The sequence below is a fragment of the Acipenser ruthenus genome, chromosome 16 (assembly GCF_902713425.1).
Source record: "Acipenser ruthenus chromosome 16, fAciRut3.2 maternal haplotype, whole genome shotgun sequence".
Taxonomy (NCBI): Eukaryota; Metazoa; Chordata; class Actinopteri; order Acipenseriformes; family Acipenseridae; genus Acipenser; species Acipenser ruthenus.
The window spans coordinates 4,116,952-4,137,637 of NC_081204.1; the positions used below are offsets into that span (position 1 = coordinate 4,116,952).

The 20,686-nt window shown below is 35.5% G+C and overlaps 2 protein-coding genes across 2 annotated transcripts in view; both read right to left on the bottom strand.

Annotated features, from left to right (window-relative positions):
- The window catches only part of LOC117412001 (peroxisome proliferator-activated receptor gamma-like), a 33,924-nt gene extending 19,951 nt beyond the window's left edge, over positions 1-13,973 (bottom strand). Inside the window, exon 1 of the mRNA XM_034019919.3 lies at positions 13,753-13,973. Coding sequence (XP_033875810.3) covers positions 13,753-13,801 — 49 coding nt within the window. The 5' untranslated portion in view covers positions 13,802-13,973. The remainder of the gene's footprint in view (positions 1-13,752) is intronic.
- Positions 13,974-19,673: 5,700 nt separating this feature from the next.
- Positions 19,674-20,686, bottom strand: part of LOC117412166 (synapsin-2-like) — a 77,646-nt gene continuing 76,633 nt past the window's right edge. The window contains exon 13 of the mRNA XM_034020189.3: positions 19,674-20,577. Within this exon, the coding sequence (XP_033876080.2) occupies positions 20,445-20,577 (133 nt within the window). The 3' untranslated portion in view covers positions 19,674-20,444. The remainder of the gene's footprint in view (positions 20,578-20,686) is intronic.

Consider the following 20,686-nt stretch of genomic DNA (forward strand, 5'->3'; position numbering starts at 1 on the left):
TGATCAGATGATGAAACATTCTTAACCGCTTCACTTCCACAAGACATATCTGTCATTTTGTGAGAATTATGCAATTCTGAATCACGCAATCATGCACTGCAGTTCATACCACATTCTACAACAGGTGAGTTTCTTTAGGTTTCAGGGCAGAGCAGGAATAAACCACAGGGTTAAGTAAACTAAACTGAAACATCTTCATGCATAGTTCACCCCCTAAGCTCTGTAAGTTGCTGTGAATAAAAGCATCTGCTAAATGATTTATTATTATTATTATTATTATTATTATTATTATTATTATTATTATTATTATTATTATTATTAATAATAATAATAATAAAGTTTTTTCCCATGTAGATGGAAGTAAAACAAAAAATAGGTAATTGATGTATAAATTAAAATATAACAATATACAAATCTGAAGATAAATATAGAGGTGAGCCAATTTAACATGTATTTGGTTTTGTCATTCGCATCTTTTAAAAACTAAAGTTAGTAGCCCTCTGAATGCATTTGGCTTCTGTGCTGTATATAAAAGAGAAAAGTGTTTCTGGTAATGCGATCAGTAATGTGCTGATAAAATACCATTATGACCACACTTAAAAGTGTTAATTAACATGCGCAGTCAGCACAGCCAAAAAAATGGTATGCATAATTTATGTATTTACGTTTGTATGCAATTTTCTCCATAGGGATAATCTTGCAGCATGTTTTTATATATATTTCCTCATATGTCTAAATCTCCTGCCAGAAAGCCATGGACACCGGAAACTAATCCTTCAATTTCAAATCACCACATGTTTTATTAAAAAATAATGCAATCATTCATTTGTACGATTTTGTTTCCCCTATTGGTGTTTTCCAATTGTATTTCCTAATGAAAATGAACTCACAAAAGTGAAAGACAGACCCAGTGGGATGATAACAAATAGTTATATCAATCGTGCTTGGAATGAACTACTGTACTGTCAAACTACACATTATATATTGAGTAGCTCATTTACTGTATATGGGACAGATGAATAAACTGCTAATAATTATTAAAATGTGGCAAGTCTGTCTTGTAATCAGGTAAAAACACCTTCTGTTGATGTTTTACAAATGAATGCAATAGCTTACAAATATACTCAGGGCTGATTTCACAAATCTAAGGCAACATCAGGGTCTTTGAAACCTATGTAAAATGTACCAGTTTGTCTTTTGGCACCCAAGCAACCATATAATTCTTAAGCGCACACAGGAAACTTAAAAAACAAAACCCTAAACGTTGGCATGGCCGAGCGATATAGAGAGAAAAACTGTCAAACAGAAAGTGCTTGAAATGCAACAGAAAGCAGCTTTAAATAGTAATGATAGAGTATGTTTGATTGTTTCTTGTTTATAGTTTTGTCACTCAGAAGTAACATTTAAATAAAATATGTTTATTTGCAGAGTTAAATATATTTATTTAAATGTTTAGTAGTTATAGTAATTAGAGACGCAATGTAATGTTTTACCATCTTTGTAACATCTCACATACTCAATTTAACGCCACTGAAGAACATAGGAACATAAGAAATTTACAAATGAGAGAAGGCCATTCGGACTATCCAAGCTCTTTCTGATGTTTCTGCCTCAACAACATGAATAGGTTATTACAATTCCTAGTTATTACTAGTCATTCATAATTACACCGTACTTTTACAATGTTAACAAATGATTAATTGGAGATTGCAAACATAAAACCTAAATGCTACGAGTCCACATTAAGGTAACATTATTTTTTTTATTTTTTTATTTTTGTCAAGTGACATTTTCAAGCTGTTTTCAACATGTGCAAGTTCAAGAAACTTGATAGGAGGAATCTGGTGAAAACTGCTTGTTACTTGAGCAGGTGCCAGAAGAAAGTTGTTTAAAGATGCTTTATGTTTCACAGCGTTTAAAAAGTTACAACACACCCACCCAGAGTCTAGTCCATCTAAAATAGCATATTCATTTATTACAAATGATGACACGGGAATGGAAACCCTTATGAATCACCTCAATCTCAAGTGTGCATCACACAACTTTATCGCGTTATACATACCCACATGTTGCTACAACTGTTTAAATAATCTTTAAACTGTTTAATACCTGTCATTTTCATTGTTAACATCCTGGAAACTTTTTTACGCTTATAACTTTAAAGTCTGTTTCAAAGCTCTTTTCAAAATGTCCGTCTAGTGCACTGGGGTTTGAGATCTGTCCTCTAAATCACTGCAGGCAGAGCAATTAAAAAAACAACAACATAACAACAAGTGCTCTGGCTTTTCTGTTCCGTACCACATCATGGATCGGTATTGCTGTGTTACCTGTTTGACAATGTGGGCAATAATCCTGACACTATCAGTGCACTAGAGCGGCCATTTTGAAAAGAGCTTTGAAACAGATTTAAAAGTTCTAAGTGTAAAAAGTTGTCAGGATGTTAACAATGAAAAGAAAAGTCACAGGTACGTTATTTGAACAGTTGTAGCAAAGCTCTATTTTTCGGAACCTCACTACTTACTCTTTAATATACAGAATTAGATAACACAAATTGCCACTAAACCCGTTTACTATAGAAATTTTAAGCAGCATTAATATAAGGTCAATATAGAATGCAATATACTTTCAAAAGTAAAAATCACAAACAAATATGCTAATCCAGTACAACCTACACATTCAAGTCTGTTACTGGCTTACAAAATAGCTGGACGATTTCAAAAATAAATAAATAAAATCTCACCACAGTAATCAGAAACAATGACATTATTTTCTTTGCTAGGCCATGTAAGATTAATTTTCTTCATACAATAAAACTAGGTAAATAACAATATTTGCAAAAATTGAGACAAGTTTGCTGTAGTAGTTACTGTACTTGTACTATTAGTATATAATTGGACGTTTGCAAAAGCATTTATTAGCCGTTCTTACCCTATGATTGCCAGCCTCTTCTCACCCCTAACGTTTACTAATAAATGTCTACGCCAGTGTCAGCACAAGGGGGAAACACAAGTGTAACCTGCCTAACCACATTTACTGTTAACCTTTGGTGCAACTGCATCTTTAAATAGGGACACGTAATTTGCTAGAGCATAAAATCAGTCAACTTTTCTACTCCTAAGACCTGCCCCTCCTTAGCTCTCTTACATACCCAATAACCAATACAGAAAAATCAAATGCAAACACCTGTAAAAAACCGGGAACTTTCCATACAAAATAACTGTGTTGGATGCACTGTATTGCTGGAAACCAGTTATAAAGTGCATGTTAATATCGTAATAGTACATAAAAAAGTAAACTAACAAAAGTTTATAACAAATGTATAGTAACAAACGTTTTCAATTATTATAACTGCTTGCAAAACAAAAACTAGGCTGTTTTACTTTTAAATCAAGTCACAGACAACAATACGTTTTTGATGCTATATGCAAATCCAATTAATCTGCCCCAAAGCAAATCAAATAAGCATTTATTTATTTTGCAAAAAAGCTTCAGCTGCAGATGTTATTGATGTTAAACTTGCAAAGTGTCTATGTGGCTAGACTAGCAACCAAATAAACACACACACTGCTAAAAAACTTAATCTTAAAGAGAACTTAGAGGTAATAATAAAGCATTTTTAAAGAAAGCTTTGGCAAGAGATATAACAGTGTTGGAGTGGCTAGACTGCTAACTGAAAAAATCTACACCACAGAAATATTTTATACTTTAAAGAACTTCAGGGTAATTTCAAAGCAGATACAGACATGATGTCCCCCTGGACCCCTGGCTACTGCCATTCAATTTCATGATTTTTAAAACTTGTTTAAACATCTGATCTTATGGTACTTTTAATCACAAGTTCAATGAATGTAAAATTGACAGGGCTGGAGTTTTTTTTCACCACATTAAAGTAACATTAATTAAAGAGTTATTCCCATGAGCACACAAGTGTTCTAATCTCCACTGACACAGTCATATGATTGGCGGCAGGTGGTCTCACATGACAAATACTTCCTGTAATGTACGGCAGTCAGCACACATAGAGTAGAAGAATGGGTGAATCCTGTTCTGAAGGCACAAAACATTAGTCTGTAGTTTTACCGGACATTGCTTTTCTCCTGCACTGTAGTCAAGGATTGCATCATGGGAAAAAAATAAACTGCAGCAACGAATATCGCAAGTACTGCTTCATGCTATAGACATCAGTGTGCCGGTACGGCATGTCACATGCATTGAATTCTGTTTTAAGCACCGTAGGTTTACAGTTTCAAGTCTTTTTCTGCACCTCTAGGTTAATCGGTTACAATGTATAAAACGCTTGTTTCTATGGCTTCGGTGCAGAAGCAGGTAATGTTACCACAGTCATGCAACTAAACTTCCCTGTTTCACATCACATACCTATTTCTGGATGCCTGAACCAGGATTTCCTAAATCTAGGCACAACCCTTCATTAACTTCCCTATTTCACTTCATTAAACAAACATCTAACAAGTAATTACAACTAGTCATAAAGAACGTCTAAAACAAAACAAACACCAGCCATTCATATTTCTATAAAAACATGGTTCTTAACTAAGCCAACCTGTTAATAAGGTCACGGTTTTGTTTTTTATGTGTCACGCTTTGTTGAAGTTAAAAAGAAATTTTAGGCAAGTTCAAAGAAATGTCACTTTGCATAGTTACCACGATAATGCAAATCTGTTTCCACTCAGAAGGGTATAACTGTCAGGAAGTGGGTAAAGAACTTAATGTTTTTTTTAAATCTAGGAACCTAAATAGTTTTAGTCCCGTAGTCTCCCTTTGGTCTAGGTGAAGTCCATATCTAACGTTTACATATTGTACAGTTTCATGCAAAAACTGCAATGTATCCACTTTGCTTTTGTGTTTTTTTTCCTCCAACATGATCTGAAAGACCAGAGCGGCAGGTACGGCACAGACTGACAAACCTCAAAGCCGGAAACGAGGGTTTTATGAGTCGAAGAGATGAATTTGTGAACTCCTGACCCTGGCAGTAGTTTCACTGCATCACAACGAATCAAACACATATTCTGTGGTGTGCCCAGCTGGATCATTACTGCAACCTTTCCAAATCACCTACCCTGGTTAAAGAAAAGAAGTCAGCAAAAGTGTTGTTTATGTGATGGAAAACAAGGTATTAAATTCAAACAAGAACCTGATTAGTACACTCCAAAGTATGTGTTTTGAGTATAGTAACGGCTATTAAACACAGGGAAATACAGTATGGCTTTCAAGTTAAATGTATTTTGTGTCTAGCAGGCTTGGTCTGGAGGCATCCTTCATTTTTACAATATTGAACAGCTTCTTCAGCCAGTACCCACTCCCTTGCTAGTCTCCCCATACTGGGTCCCTAATTCTAGATTTCCTTTGGAAGTTGGTGGTAGTAGTCTGATGACAACATGACCTCATTTGCTGTGTAACTTCAAATGTCAAGTTTCACTGTGAATTATAGAAAGATTAAAATGAGTTATTTACTAATTGCACAATAATAACCATCAACATGCCACTGTAAGGCTAATTCATTAGAGAGTGTGTTGTACCCAAACTAATACAGTGAGGCTTTTTTAACAACGGTACTGTATTGAAATTACACAGCGACGAAAGTCCTTGTATATCATTATTTCAATGGTGTATAAATACATATTTCATGTTTTGTGAAGCTCAACTCAATCTAGATTAGAAAAGATTACAAATGGCTATATATGACTACACCCAAAATATATATTCAGAAAAACAAATTAATATAAATAGGGCAGCCTTGGAAAACAAAATGTAGCCTTCACACAAAAAGAAATATAAATGGATGTACATTACCTGATTGTGGCAGTGATCTTGGAAGTTTACAAGACTTTCTGAATGAATCACACTTTATAGATTTTTGTTTTAAATGTGTTTAATTAAAAAGTGTTTTTATATTTGTATTAATGACTACAATAAAAGCTAACATTCAGAAACATGTCAAGTATCAGCACTCACCGTTTCTTGACTCTTAAGTTCCTTGACGTCTGGCAGGCGTTCTTTTAACTTTTCCATGATACCAGGCAGCATTGAACTTTTGGCACTTAGCAAGTGGCTCATACCTTGTGGTTAATTTGCCCAACTAGAGGGAACTAAAACGCTCATTTTCTGATTTTGACACAGCATAACCCCAGAAACACTGCAGACAGCTAAGAATCATGTGTCTCCTGTGTGGCGTATTAGTGACTTCCTGTTGCTTCACTGTGACTTGAAACCATTGAGTTGTACTTCTCTTGATGAGCCTGAAGATATTTTAGTTTGGTGACATCAATACCCTGCAGTAGTCTGAATCTGATAACTGATGGTTTCAGAACCAAAGTGTAAAGCTTAATTTTTCACCCTGAAAATGCTGTTCAAGAGTTCAAAGAAAAGCGACAAGATAACGGCTATGCTTCAAAAGGTGTTGTTTATTAAGAGACAATTTAATTACAAAAAAAATGACTTGAATTCCTTCTTAACGAACAACACCCACTTAATACAGTCTTGTATGATTTTAATTTTCAATTAATTAAATAATAATAACAATATACACCCTATGCATCCATATTAGACTAATCCTTAATTCAACATGGACTGTATCTATATACAGTACACAAAATAAAAGGTTTCAGCAAAATCCAACCAGGATATTGTTTAATCTTTTTTTTTATGTTATTTAAAATTCTATATACCCTCCCCCCAAAAAAAATTGTATATAAAAGTTTTTTACTAAGTAGCACTAATTACATTGTAGTTAAACGCATATTATTTGATTTTATTTTTATCTGGTAAGACTCTTAGTAATTATCCAGTAACTATGTACATTCATATGCTAGTACCATGCAAATAATGGCACCAAAAAGAAAGTGGTCCTGACATTTGAATTCATTGTTTTGATGTGGCTCTAGTAGATCATGGCACAACATAGTATGACCTTCCTTAGAATGGTACATGATCCAAGTTCCTACAAAATTACATCATTAAAAACTTCCCTGGACGTAAGTCATGGAGCTAGATTGCAATAAACTCAGTGTTGTAAGAAGGACATGGACATGAATACCAGTTAAAATCGCACAAAAGATCATTATTATGAAGAAAAGTACAATATCTTACAGCAACCTGGGATATACAGACATTTCAAACTCCAGATGGTTTAAGTACAGTACCCCCTCCGTAGGTATGAGTAGACTCCTTTGACTTTACTACCACAAGGCTGTAACCACACAAATCTATATTTATAGATGTTATTCTTTACCAAGAAGGACTCCTGGGATTTTAAAGAGCCTATTGGAAATAATTCAATAACACATTTTTGGCAAGTGGTAAGCATCCCAAGATCGTTATTGTACAGCTCCATGGGAATTTAGGTTTGCACAATATTTTAAAAGCAACCTTTTCCCTAATTTCTTTTTTTAGAAATTATTTAAAGGCTTGATTACTCTACTGGGAGCGGCTGTGTTTCCTTCACAGATGAGGAAAATGGCAATAGCAGTCAATGGCCTTACACTCCTCTCAGTGATGCAACTGGCACTGAGACCTGCAGGACCACGCCACAGCATTCCTCGAGGTTCACAGGAAAGACATGTGCTGTATGAAAGCTATACACAGAAATATAATATACACCATTTTTGAAAGGTTCATTTTTGACCTCACTGACTGCAATTATTTCTTTATTCATTTATTATTAGTTTGGATGTGTAAATGCTGACAGGTGTCTGCTTTTCTGCCTGATAATTCGCTTCAATCCTACTCTACTTGAAGGCTATCAGCTTACAGTGTTGTATGTCTTTGCTCTGTTCTGCTGCCTATTGTCTAAACAGGGAGAACTGCCCACTCGTTTGTCACATTAAAACATGGGTCAGTTACGTTGAAAGATTCGGCTGTGGTGCGTTAAGGTAAGCCTTGCCAACACTGCATTTTGAAAGCCTGGCTTTTGAAAACCACACAGCAGTGCAACCCAGGAATCCAACACCTACTATTACATGTGAGGTAATGCTTTATGAAACACCAGCTTACACAAAGAAAATTCTAGTCAAAAGAGTTATAGAGAAATCCACAGCATATCCGCAATCCGCTAACTTAACCCATCGAGTACCAAATGAGGACAACGGCACTTAATGGGTTACAGAAGACTCCTTTAAAAGTTGATGTCAATAATGGCTCTATTTACAGCTAAAATAGAGGTATCACGCTATGATAACAGTGCTATTATTCCTGATAAAAATCCCCTTGACATTGTCCTTTTTTTATTTTGACATGGGTTTACCGGAAACTGCTTACCGGAAAAGGTTTATTATGAATAGAAACAATTGTAATTGCAAATGTAACAGCATATGATAGAGTTATAATATACTGTATATAAAAAATATATAAAATATATATGCTAACTACCATGCAAGACTCACATATGGACTGAGTTTTACTGGGGATCTATTGCCTTGAGGTTCCAGGGTAGTTTACAATGCTGAAGCCAAAGGCTTCATAAGAGCATTTTTTTTTATTAAAACACTTTAATAAAACGAAAAAGGAAAAAAAAAAGGATTTGGCAGTGAAACCCATGCAGTAGTTTGTTAAGACTGTCCTCAGTGTATTATTCAATGTCCTCCAATGCCAGCTGTCTTGCTTGTAGGATTATGTTTTTATAACCACTGCAGTGTTCTTGGAGTCCTTTTCGTGTATAAGAGAGTTTAATTCCTCTCCCAAGAGATATCTCAATCTTTTTGAAATCCAGAATTCAAACATTCTGGAAAATGCATTAGGCAAGGTGGTGGGGGGTTGCCATCAGAGGCGTGTAGTGTGTGGACCTGTCTATTGGAGCCACTGCTTTCATTAACATGCAACTGCAACCAATCACATTACACCTTTAAATTACATGTTTAATACATTGACAAGGGTGTTACCAAAAATCCCAAATTCTGAAGTGAATTACATGTAGTATCTACAGGAAGAACGACAAAGAATAATGAAGATAGTAGTGGGCCAAGAGTGAACTCACTCAAGCAGAACGAGCTGCCAAGAAACTGATTCAACGCAACGAGGTGTTTAAATTATTCTGGATGGATATGTAAACATAGCTTAATGATTTAATACTGGCTAATTCCTACAGGGAAATTGGTGGTTGGAGTCTGTCATCCAGAATGTCCCATAAAATTAGCACTTTTTGTGAGTATTCAAATAGGAAGTTACAGCCACCCCTTCTCTTATAAATCCTGAGGAGAATCTAATTTCTAACAGCAGTGCACAGGCATTCCTGCTATTTCTAAAGGGGATTCAAATCTGTTTCAGATCAACAGTTAAAATATATTACAGTGACTCGTAGGATATTTAGATGAGTTAGACTAATTGTCTCTATGCTCAGTATTGTAAGAAACAATGCAAAATCCAACAAGCAAATGCTTATACCAGTTACCAAGCTCCCTTTCATTTGGAACAGCTTACCTCTTTACAATAGAGATGGGTTTTCTTTAAACGTAACTGAATGTTCTTTACAGAAATTGCTTCCCCAGTACTGAGTGTGATCGTGGGCTGCTGCCTACGTCTTTCAGAAGCCTGTAGCCAGATTAACAATGCAGAAGTGAATTTAAAACAAAGCCGTGGGACTGATTCAAGGCTATAAGGTTATGCGCTTTATAACCTAATGCACGCCTGAACATTCAGTCTCCATTTCTACTAACAGGAGGCTCTGCTCCCTGCAGGTAACCCACATTATTGATCGAGGGTGGTTCAGAAACTTGCGTGTGAGCTCAAACATAGTGTGAGAAGGACTCGGAGGCCTCCTTAGTCAGACTCTGAGCTGGGATTTGCTACAGCGGACACACCTTTCATTTACTGCTGCATTTATAGTTATAATTCACGGAAACATATCTCTACTCTGTAAGAGACGACTTAAAGAATTATGGTTAAATAAATATTGCACAATATTTGACATACACTTTACAACATAATTATATACATATATTATTGATCTTACTGCCCTTCCCAAGAAAAACTCGTGCTTTCCCTTTACTTTTTTCTTTATTTTAAAATATATATCTCAGGAATGTAAATAAGGCAACTCCTATTGCAGAACAGTTTGGACCATTCCAGGTTTTAATAAGCACTCGGTTAGGCTAGCCCGAGTTGTTTTCTCTCTATAGTTATATTACGCTCCCCGAAAAACTTAAACTGCTATACAATTGGAGTCCTCTTTCCATCCCTGTATATTTGATTTGGTATAATGAGATGTGTTTGTGTTTGAAACTAGCTTTATGTATATTCTGAATACCTGAACAATGAACCAATGTTATACAGGCTCTTAATTAATAATGCATGTTTTATTTCAATTAACATTAGTCTCAGTGCTGTATGTTTTTGTTTTTACAATAACAAAAGAAACACATCAATCTTAATTAGTGCAGTAGTCAATTACCTCTGGAGTCTGTTTCATTAAATGACTTGGGGGCAACAAGCGATTAGTACTTCAGTCAGTGACAGTGGACACTTTGATAGGCCAAGTTACAACCTACAAACAGAGGCAGCAGTGGAGACAGCATTGTTTCCTGAATCCAAGCCTGGGTTCACCCTCCAGGTCCCAACATATTAGTGTGAGTTAGTCTGCATTACCCCAGACCACACTGCATGACGTCAGTCATGTGCTGTGCTTCCCTAGAACACCACGTTTACTGACGATAATGTGTAAAACTATTACAGCAGCAAAAGATTAAATTAGTCATATGAGCCACTATAATCCACGTGTCTATTAGTCTTAGTGAAAGGGTGTTTATTTATAGGAACGTTTGGATCATTCTGACATTTATAAAGAGAGTAGTCTCAAGATAACATCATGAGGCCAGTTATTTTCAAGGGTGGCCTGTTTTTAAAGTTCATGGAGGAACCAGATAAAGAAGAGAGCGTACACAAAGAGGAACTTGTAGGCCATGTGGTCCCCTGACCAATGATTTAATTTGAAACATAAGTCTGATTCATCACAATGACCTACAACGTGAAATAACTTTCACCATTTACAATAGAAAAAAAAAAAACATGGTATAATTCTAGTACTCGTTCATTGATTATATTTATTATAATCATTATCACAGGGAGTTGTTGAGAACTTACAATTTTAGGGCACGTCACATGGTCACGGTTACTATAGGAAGAAACTGAATGCAGTATTTGGATCAGAAATTGCAGTTGTACACCCCTAGCGGCCATTTTGAAAACCAACTCCCTTCAAAAATTCTCCTTTTAGAAGTGGTTGCATCTGCTGGAATAGTTAGTAAGCGAGGTAAATAATGATCTAAGCAAAAATAACTATAGAGAAAAGCACATACTAGGAAATTAAACAGGTAAGAAATGAATTATAATGGAAATATATAAAAATGGTATAAAGTATCCCTTTAATCAAGTTCACAATCACATCTTGTCATTTTCAAGCCATGAGAAAGGCAGGATGGATGGCAGCACACAGTCTAAATCCCATGACCAACCCTGAATAAGAAGTTCCTTGCCAAGTGGAGCAGAGATTTTAAACAAAGTTAATAAATTCATACAGAAAAACATAAAGTACAGCTCAGAATCTAGAACACATGACACGAGAAAAAAAGGGTCACGTTCAAAAATTATTCATATCAAGAAAATGGGAATTACGCAGATCCACTGAAAGCACTGAAAATAAAACTTGTAAAAACAGCGTCATAGATATCCATAATGGGAAGTCCTAATGCAGAGAGTATCTTACTTCTTGGTAATACTGGTTTCTTGTTTATTCCATTACTTCTTTTTTGACTAGCAGAATCACAAATTTCCTCAGAATATCACAACACGCGTTTTAATGTTTTAAACACATCAGCAAAACTTTAAAAGATGTATTCAAGAGGCTCAAAGGGTTACAGTCAACCCTGCATTATTTAAAGGGGAATGGCTCATTTGTCAAAGCCATGGGGTTAGTAGTTGAGATGCCCTTACAAAGATAAGCAAGTATCCAGAGGCACCAGTATCAATTGTACTGTCAAAATCAAATACGATAAAGTGTTCTCTAAAGTACTTTGGGGATTTCATAACATACATAAAGAAGGTTTAAAATAGTTAAAAACAGCCTGATTTAAGCCCCCTTTTTAAGGGTTTTCTATTCTAAAATCCAATTTTTATATATACTCAGTACTGGGTGCAAACTTGCACAAAAGTTTATGAAAGGAAACCGACACAGAGTAGAAAGTGATTTAAAAATCGATCCTGCTTGTTTCCAACTGCAGCAGATAGATATCAACTCAATCTGAAGCGGGAATCTGACAGTATAAGCTTGAAATACGCAGTGGGAGAATTCGCCCAGTCGCTCTGATGGATGACGTTCTGACAGTGCAGTGTCGAGGACGTTAGAGGCAGGTTTTAAACCATGGGCAGAGGAGCTCCTATTTGAATTATTTAAACATGTCTGCAGCACTTTGATCTGCGGCTGTTCGGATCAATTTCTGAGTGGGAAGTGCTGCTGTGTCTGCCAGTTTCTGGGCACCGCAGATCATTTGCTACGTATCTGGTACAACGATTCAGGTTCACTTCTGAAATGCATCCAAATTAGGAGGGTAACGTCCTAGAGTTCTGTCACTTGGCCCAGAACCATTGTATCCAGCTGACGTTCCTTTCAATATAAATGTATGAGACCTGAATACAGAGGGATACAGACTGACCCACCTGATCTATAAGTGTCACTAAATATTGAAAGTGTCAATATTACAGATTTTCAATCTTTGCAGTTATTTGTTTTGTGATTTTGGATTTGAGGACTAAGAACAGCAGTAGATTTAACACATTGAAACTGCATGCTCAGGGCAGAGTCTTTGACATTGAATCAGAAGAACACAACTTTGTATCAAACTTGAATATTACAAAGGCACTTGCTTTAACTACACACTTAAACTTAGTTTCTGGCTTCTGCTGTCTATAAATCAGGTTTAAAATGGCCAGACACTGCTTGCTTTGAAAGTTTGGGGCAAAAAATGAAACATCTATAATGGGCTAATCAGCATAGCCTTCTATGCTTAAAGTACTATAAAAAACGCATAGTCACTGCTGTGTAGCACTTTCTAACTAACCATTGCATAACACCACCAGAATTCCAAGCCAGCAGTATCTGATCTAATTTAACCAAGAGGTTTATCATTGGAACAGGGTCCAATGTAATTATAATAACCAACATTTTGTCAACTGTTTTTGCCAGCAACATCAAACACTCAATATGGGAAACTTTTGTACTGCTACTTTTTTTTCACCGGGATTCTTAAATTCCATCTAATTCGAACAGTCCATATTATGCTGAGTCATCATTGGATATTAGTCATTTTTAGAATTTAGAGGGTCAACCGACTGTCCTACTCTTGTAAACACCATGCTGTAGTTGCAGCCAGAACTCTATGGCAGGTACAAATACATTGAATTACCATGTATAATACACTCAGGTGGGAGTCTATTAATAACTATTTAAGATGTAAATATTAATCTTTAATTTTATTTATTTTAAAATAATTACACACATCAGAAAAAACCCTGCAGATTGGCACAGCTAGCTTTGTAGTACAGTAGCCTACATACCTACATACCTACGTACATCATACATACACAGGTTAATGCATTTAACTGGTATACAAATACTATAGCTGCATAATCAAGTTAGTGGTTACTCTACCTATTACAAATTAATGCATAACTGAATTGCTAGAGTAAAAGTTTTAACAATTTGAGCACAATATTACTTACAAAGATTTAAAAAAAAAATAAACTTACCGCTTAATGAAATATTTGGATTGCTGACAGTGTAATGACAATCCTGCATGTGTTAATCCTACCTCGCACAAACATACACTAAGTTCTATGGTAATAATATAATCACAACTTGTCAGTGTCAGTTCCTGAGACACCACTAAGACGTACTGTTGTTGGAAACATACCAGGTGATGCAGTGATAACACCAAGCTAAACTCGAATACCAACAACTTTTACATTAAATATCAGGTCACTAGTTTAAATAAAAAAAGGGGTACTAACCTGCCCTGGTGCTTTAAATGTGGGGTTTAAAAGTCTTTCACTTCCTCTTTCAAGCAGTCACTTCTTTTCATTCTAAGTTTCTTCAGAAGCCCAGACCACCACGCGTGTTCTTAATTTTTTTTTTTTCTTAAGTGTCACTGACGGTTGCACAAATGAAGGGTTATGGTAATTAAGCGAGGAGCAGCGACGTTGACTGATCTCAAGTTGTGCAGCGCTAATTAGTAGCCGATTGACAGAGCGGCCGCTGGACGTCTCAAAGTCCTGAAGTTTTTTCCTCGGTTTCTCCTCCCAAGAGGAGTGTTGTCAGGATCACATGCAACTCGGTATCACATGGCTACAACAAACTGCGGAAACATGAAGTTTTATCCAGCGCATTGAAACAAATCATCTCCTTCTTCCCACAACCTTGCCACCTTTAAAAAATAAATAAATACATTGCCAAGAAATTAGAAACGTACCGTCTTGTTTGGATACATAAAGTTAATTTTCAAATTAGCTACTACCGTGACACATTAAGATATACTAGTACATATATACAACAACATAGTATCTAATATTTTACAAATTCAGCTTTTTGCCAGTTTACCAGTGTATTGCAGAAACATGTTTCTGCAATAAACAGCTGTCTGAAATCATAATAAAAATCACCATAACCTTCATCATCATCATCATCATCATCACAACCTTTTCAACAAACGCTTCTATATTGTCTGCCATTTGAAACACTAAATGCTCAACATGTTAGAAATGATATTGCTAACAAATGCAATTTGCCTGTTGTTTCACACTCTAGTTCCTGGAAAACAATGGGGGTGATGTGTGGACAATTTGAAGATGAATTCTTCAGTTAAATATTTAAATAAGTGTTGAAAAAGGGCAACACTGTATAAATGCCCACTTTGTGGACAGCAGAAATGGTGCCAGAGTATCAACGAACAGCAGCAATGGAGAACAGTTTTTATAAACAGTAAACATGAAATCAAGCACGACGACCCAGAATGTATTTAATATAACTCACACGTAGTATCTTGGTATTGTAGTTGTTTTATTTGATTTTGAAAAAATCTGTGAGGATATATCATGTTTGTGTGTGGGTACCTATGGCTGTAACAGTAGAACTATAAAATGAGTATATCACATGCTGTTGAAGACTTGTGAATGGTTTCATGAGCAATATTATGTCTGGTTTCACAGATAAAGAATTGCACTAAATATGTGCAGTTTTAGTGCTAATAGGGATGTGTGTAACCAAATGATTGTATGAGTCAATCTGAAACCCTTTTGAACGCCTGGCTAAATGTAAAAAACAAAACAAAAAAAAAATACATGTATTATTCGTTAGTGCATTATGAAAATGAATCAACTGCCACAGTTTTACCTTCATTTATCAGTTTCAATATTTTATAACAAGAAAAGACAATTTACCTGCCAAGAAATTGAAATGTAATTGAATACAAACCACCATTCCATTCCATTAAAGGTTAGTAAAGAGCTTTTTTATATTTAACATGAAAAATAAACTGGTTGCCAAACTTTTGTTAAAGAATGATGCAAGAAAGACTTTGTTCTGTTGTATATTAAAAAAAAAAAAAAACAGTAATACATATTATCAAGCAAGGGATATGTGACTGTTTGAATGAAACCGTTTGTACAGCAAATTTAAATCAATAATTAAGAATGTCTATGAATAGGTTTAATAAACAAGTGTTAAAACTCACAGGAAATAAGCTACCAACACAAATACAGCAAGAAGAAAACAGCAGGCTGTGTGATACTTATTTGATGACTTATTTTTATTACCTGATTTTCACAAATCCTGGACTAATCCAAGATTAGTGATAATGAAGATCTAGCCAATTGTGTAACAACTCTGTAAATAAACTTTACTGTTTAATGTTTAAACGTCTAGTCTAAATTAAATGTCCTTGTTTTTGGATCACTGTACAAGCGAACACATTATATTTGTAGTTACATTTTTACATTGTGCATGTTGTTGATTTCTAAGGCTGGCAGATTATTTTACACCTAATTGATCAACAGTGGAGAGAGTGACGTCTTAATAGCTTGATTTTACAGTATGGCCAATGACTCGTTAAAGTTTGACTGACTTTTCTAGTTCTGCAATTGGAACAAAACTACTAAGATTGGACATGTTTGTAATTATGTTGAAATAATTACTTACTTGGCAAATGCATGTTTCATGAGCACTGATGGATTTTATTATAGAAGGTTTTTATTTATTTATTTATTTTCAAAATACACTTCTGTAAGTTTGGTCATAGTTTGAAAGGATGTCATTCATATATGTTTCTGCCAAAACCTGGATTTAATTTCCTGCAAATATCTGTAATCGTCCAACTAAATAAAGAGTTGTATATGTTGAACACAGTGTTACCTAAACAACTAATTGACTGCTGTAAATGATCCTATTCTGACCCATGTTGAAAAAGCTAAACCTACAGTATATATACATTATACATTACCAACCTGTTCATTTGTTACCCGACTTACACATCAAATACTGTGAATTACTGAAGAGCTGCTATACAATAAAAATGATGTAAAATGCACTGTCAGCATGGCCCATTCATTGTGACACATTCATAGTGACACGTTCTAAAACAATAGATTTGATGTGGAACCAGGTAAACCATAGTTTACCATGATTTGCCATGTTTTTTAACATACCTCAATGGTCTTCACAATGCCTATCTACTGCATGCTTTACCATGCTTTCACTGTGCTTTATTACACTTTGCTCTGCTGTACTGTGGTAAACTTCTATTAGGGATGTTAAGCAGAGGATTTTTGTTACATGCATTGTTTGACGCCTGATAAAATCACAATATTAATGATGGAATACGTCTGTTAAAGGAATTAATTTTGACTGGAGGTTTCGTCTTCTCTGTACTTTTAATTTAAATTATATCTAAGCCTATATTGTTTCTAACAAAATATTGTGTATGCCCTTCAATGTCATAACCTACAGCTATATCAAGGCAATTTTGGATGAACAGTGTAATATAACTCGTCTGAAACAACTTCTGGTACAATCTTACACACAAATACAGTACCATATACAGTGAAAAGTATTAAACAGTCTTTTCCTCGGCGTCAGCTGATTTGCACAAGGTTAAGAAAAGAGCTGTTAACGGCTCAATGCATGTTCCTTATTTCATTCCTATACTTAACTTTAAAAGAACCATGAGTGTAGTACAGCATTACCTAAATCTGCTTATACTTCCAGTAAGTTTATTTGATGATAGACTAACCCATTTCCTGTGGCGCTAATGTTGTGCATATATTCTAACACCTTAGGTCTTAGCTCTGTAGAAAGGCGTCTTTGATAGGGTATTTTGTATACTATTGATTTCTTGTTGACCTGTATTTATAGGTATTGAAAATATTTCAACGGATAAAGGCATTTTACAAAATGTTTATCTTCTTATAATTAAATTTTCTGTAAAATCTCAATTCAAGTCTAGCAGAATGGATTAACGGGGACTTATCACTCTGTGGGGTTTCATTCTGAAAATGATTTAGTGATGACATGTACCGGTATGACAATTCTGCCAGACAAGAAAGCCATGCACCGAGTCTAGTAGAAATGCTACCAAACTATACTAAACTGATCCCATCGTGTGCTCTTTGCTGGTCAGATCAGGGTATAAATAAAGAGCGGAAAGGTTGAGTATATATGAGAGAACGGGCATAACAGTGGACACCCCAGAGTATTGTATTCACAAAGTACAAATACAAACCATTCCATGGTTCGGACACTCCCCAAAACAAACAAGAGCCAGTACAAACGCATAGTTGTGTGTGGCAGTCCGGCCACACAAGGTCTTATTAGCCATGTTCCCACAGTCAGCTCTCTTTAGGTCAGCTACTACAGGGACTGCTCTGACTCTGAAACAGTCTGCACCGCAACTTTGGGGGCTCTTTACGCCATGAAGAGAAAGTCTGCCACTGTCTGATGGACAGACCAATCCAATCTCATCTTGAAGGCTTGTATGTGTGCGGAAAACCACAGTTATGAAAAGAAGTGAAGTAATGTCAATGGCATTTTTATACAAAAATAAACTAGACCGCACAAAATACAAATGAATTGCGAGTGGAATTGGGCTAGATTCTCCAAAAATGTTATTAGTAAAATGAATAAGGAACAACTTCATAATTGATTCATGCCTCTGAATTAAAAGTCTTAGCTGTTTATTTCTGATTTGGTCATTTTATTGTGTGCATTTCTCCTTTCTGAAAAAAAGTGGCCTAAATAGCTTTGAGAATTAAGGCCATTATCAAGAGAAATTAATTACTGAACATAAAATCTAAATATTGTCTCAGTTACATCTTAGTTTTGTATTTGGTTTAGTTAACAAACAGTAGGCCGCACTGTGCATCTTTTAACCCTTTACGGAGTTTGAGGATTCCTCAACAAACAAGTAACTTCTTATTGCTTAAATTTTGATATCTTCATCTTTTCTAAATGGGCACTTTTTTTGTTTATTACCAGTTGTTTATTACCAGTTGTTTATTACAAGTTGACTGACTTATGAACAATTGTTTTCATTTTTTATTGAATTTAATATATAGTAACCCATTTAAAAGTTATAATAGTAAAGGTAAATAATATAATATGTTGGTAATAAAAAATGAAAAAAGGTGCACTGTACATGCAAACCAAAAATATAGTTCCGCTGTATGACTGGAACCCTGTTTTATGGCATAATAAAAAACATTCTATAAATTAGACTGAATGTTGCAACATAACAGTAAGTGGGTTCTGTATTGTTTGACTGAAAAACACCGTAAGGGAATTTGAGCATGTTTGCAGAAATTCCCCAGGTTGATAAATTCAGTATGGTAAGGGAAGGGGTTAATCCTGTGGATGAGCAGGGAATGCCACGTGAGATTTAAAGATTACACTACTGCACTAGCACAGCTGAACTGAAGAGGAGTAATCTTCCGTCTGGCCATGCCATTTAACTACATCATATCCTGCCATTTAACTACATTACATCCTGCCTCCTGAAATCTGAGCCTTGCCATGCATACAGATTGTACGACACAGTATCCTAGCACCATCTACTGCTACAAAATGGGGCTCCATGGTCTGTAAATTGCAGCAGTTTCAACAAGGTCAGTGGTGTGGAATTCAGCTAAAGTATAGCAACTCCTCATAACAATGAAATAGATATATCTGTAGTGTCTTTTATTTGCTGTGTCTTTTGTTTTTGCTGCATCACTTACCTCCTTTGACAGTATCTGCAAGAGACTTTCATCACAAAGGCCACTTTACCTATTATTATGACTGTCTGAACCAGTTCGTTCTTGGTGAGCATAGTGCTGATGTGATTGTCCTTTATACTTACACAGGTGTGTCACTTAGTGTAGGTAGAAGCAATGTTCTTACAGTTAAACACCTGCTCCTCTGGTTTGCATTGCTAGGTTGTATAACTAAAGTACTATATAGTGTCATAATAATCACAAACATTAGCATGCTGGTCAGTGCATTGAAGTCATATGTATTTAGGATGCCTTAGACAGGATGCAAGGTTGAGTGAAATAAATATTTCAAAAACTTAGTTCAAAAACTTACTTCCCAAGCCTTGTATCAGTTGTTTGCTGATCCACAGATTACTGCTCATTTAACTACGGGCTACATATTTATTAACATATTTATTGACAGCTGTACAGTGAACAGGAAGGTAGTCAGATCATTGACCATGCAAGGTACTTTTAAATACAAGTTTAACCACAGTGTGAACTGAACAGTAGAAGCACAGATGAGATGGTTCACTATATGGTACACAGCATTTATATTTCTACACTAAGCAGAGCCATGAGGTTTTATATTCATTTATTCATGATGCCTCAAGAATGGAAGAGGATATGAAGTATTGCCACAAAACAGACAACAATGACCTGAAATGTGCATTTCCTCTGTCGAATATCTGCAAGAACAGTGACGGTTCAGTCTCGCTTTTACTGACAGTGATTTACTGCAACAGAGCTGCTTTCTAGAAAACAACAATATTCTATTTTAACAAACCTTTAAACACGATGGAAGGAAAGTGTTTCATTACCAATTACAACAATTTGTTTATGGTGAGAAAATACACAGTTACAATAAGGCCACAACATCACAATGGGAGAATCTAAAGGATCCCCCCATAGCTGAACCACTCCAGTACCAAAAATCAATAACAGCATACAAACCTAGGTTTTATCACTAGTCTTTTGCTAGATATGCATTTCTGCGCTTCATGATAACCAATTGCATCTTTACAGTATATATTGCTTAATCAACAATAAGGTTAATAACACAAGGGACAGGTCATTCACTTTAGGGTTCACAGTATAGACCACTGATAGATATACACTACAGTTTCACTGTTGAACATTCAGCTTCATCTTTTTCAGGTGTTTGGCTAGTCTGAAAACAAGCTGGCGAAGGATTTCCGTAGCTTCCGGATACTCTCTGCTTTGGTTTCGTCTTCATTGTTGGAGCGAAAGAAGGAGGAATCCGTGAAGTTGAAAGCGTTGGTCAAAGACTGGGATTTGCTGTAAAATAAAGAACTATGTTCAGCTTGAGAATCACTGACATGCATTGTGAGTGCTTTGCAATGCTAAACACATCATTAAGATCTAGTAGCAGTCTTAAGCTGGGCTA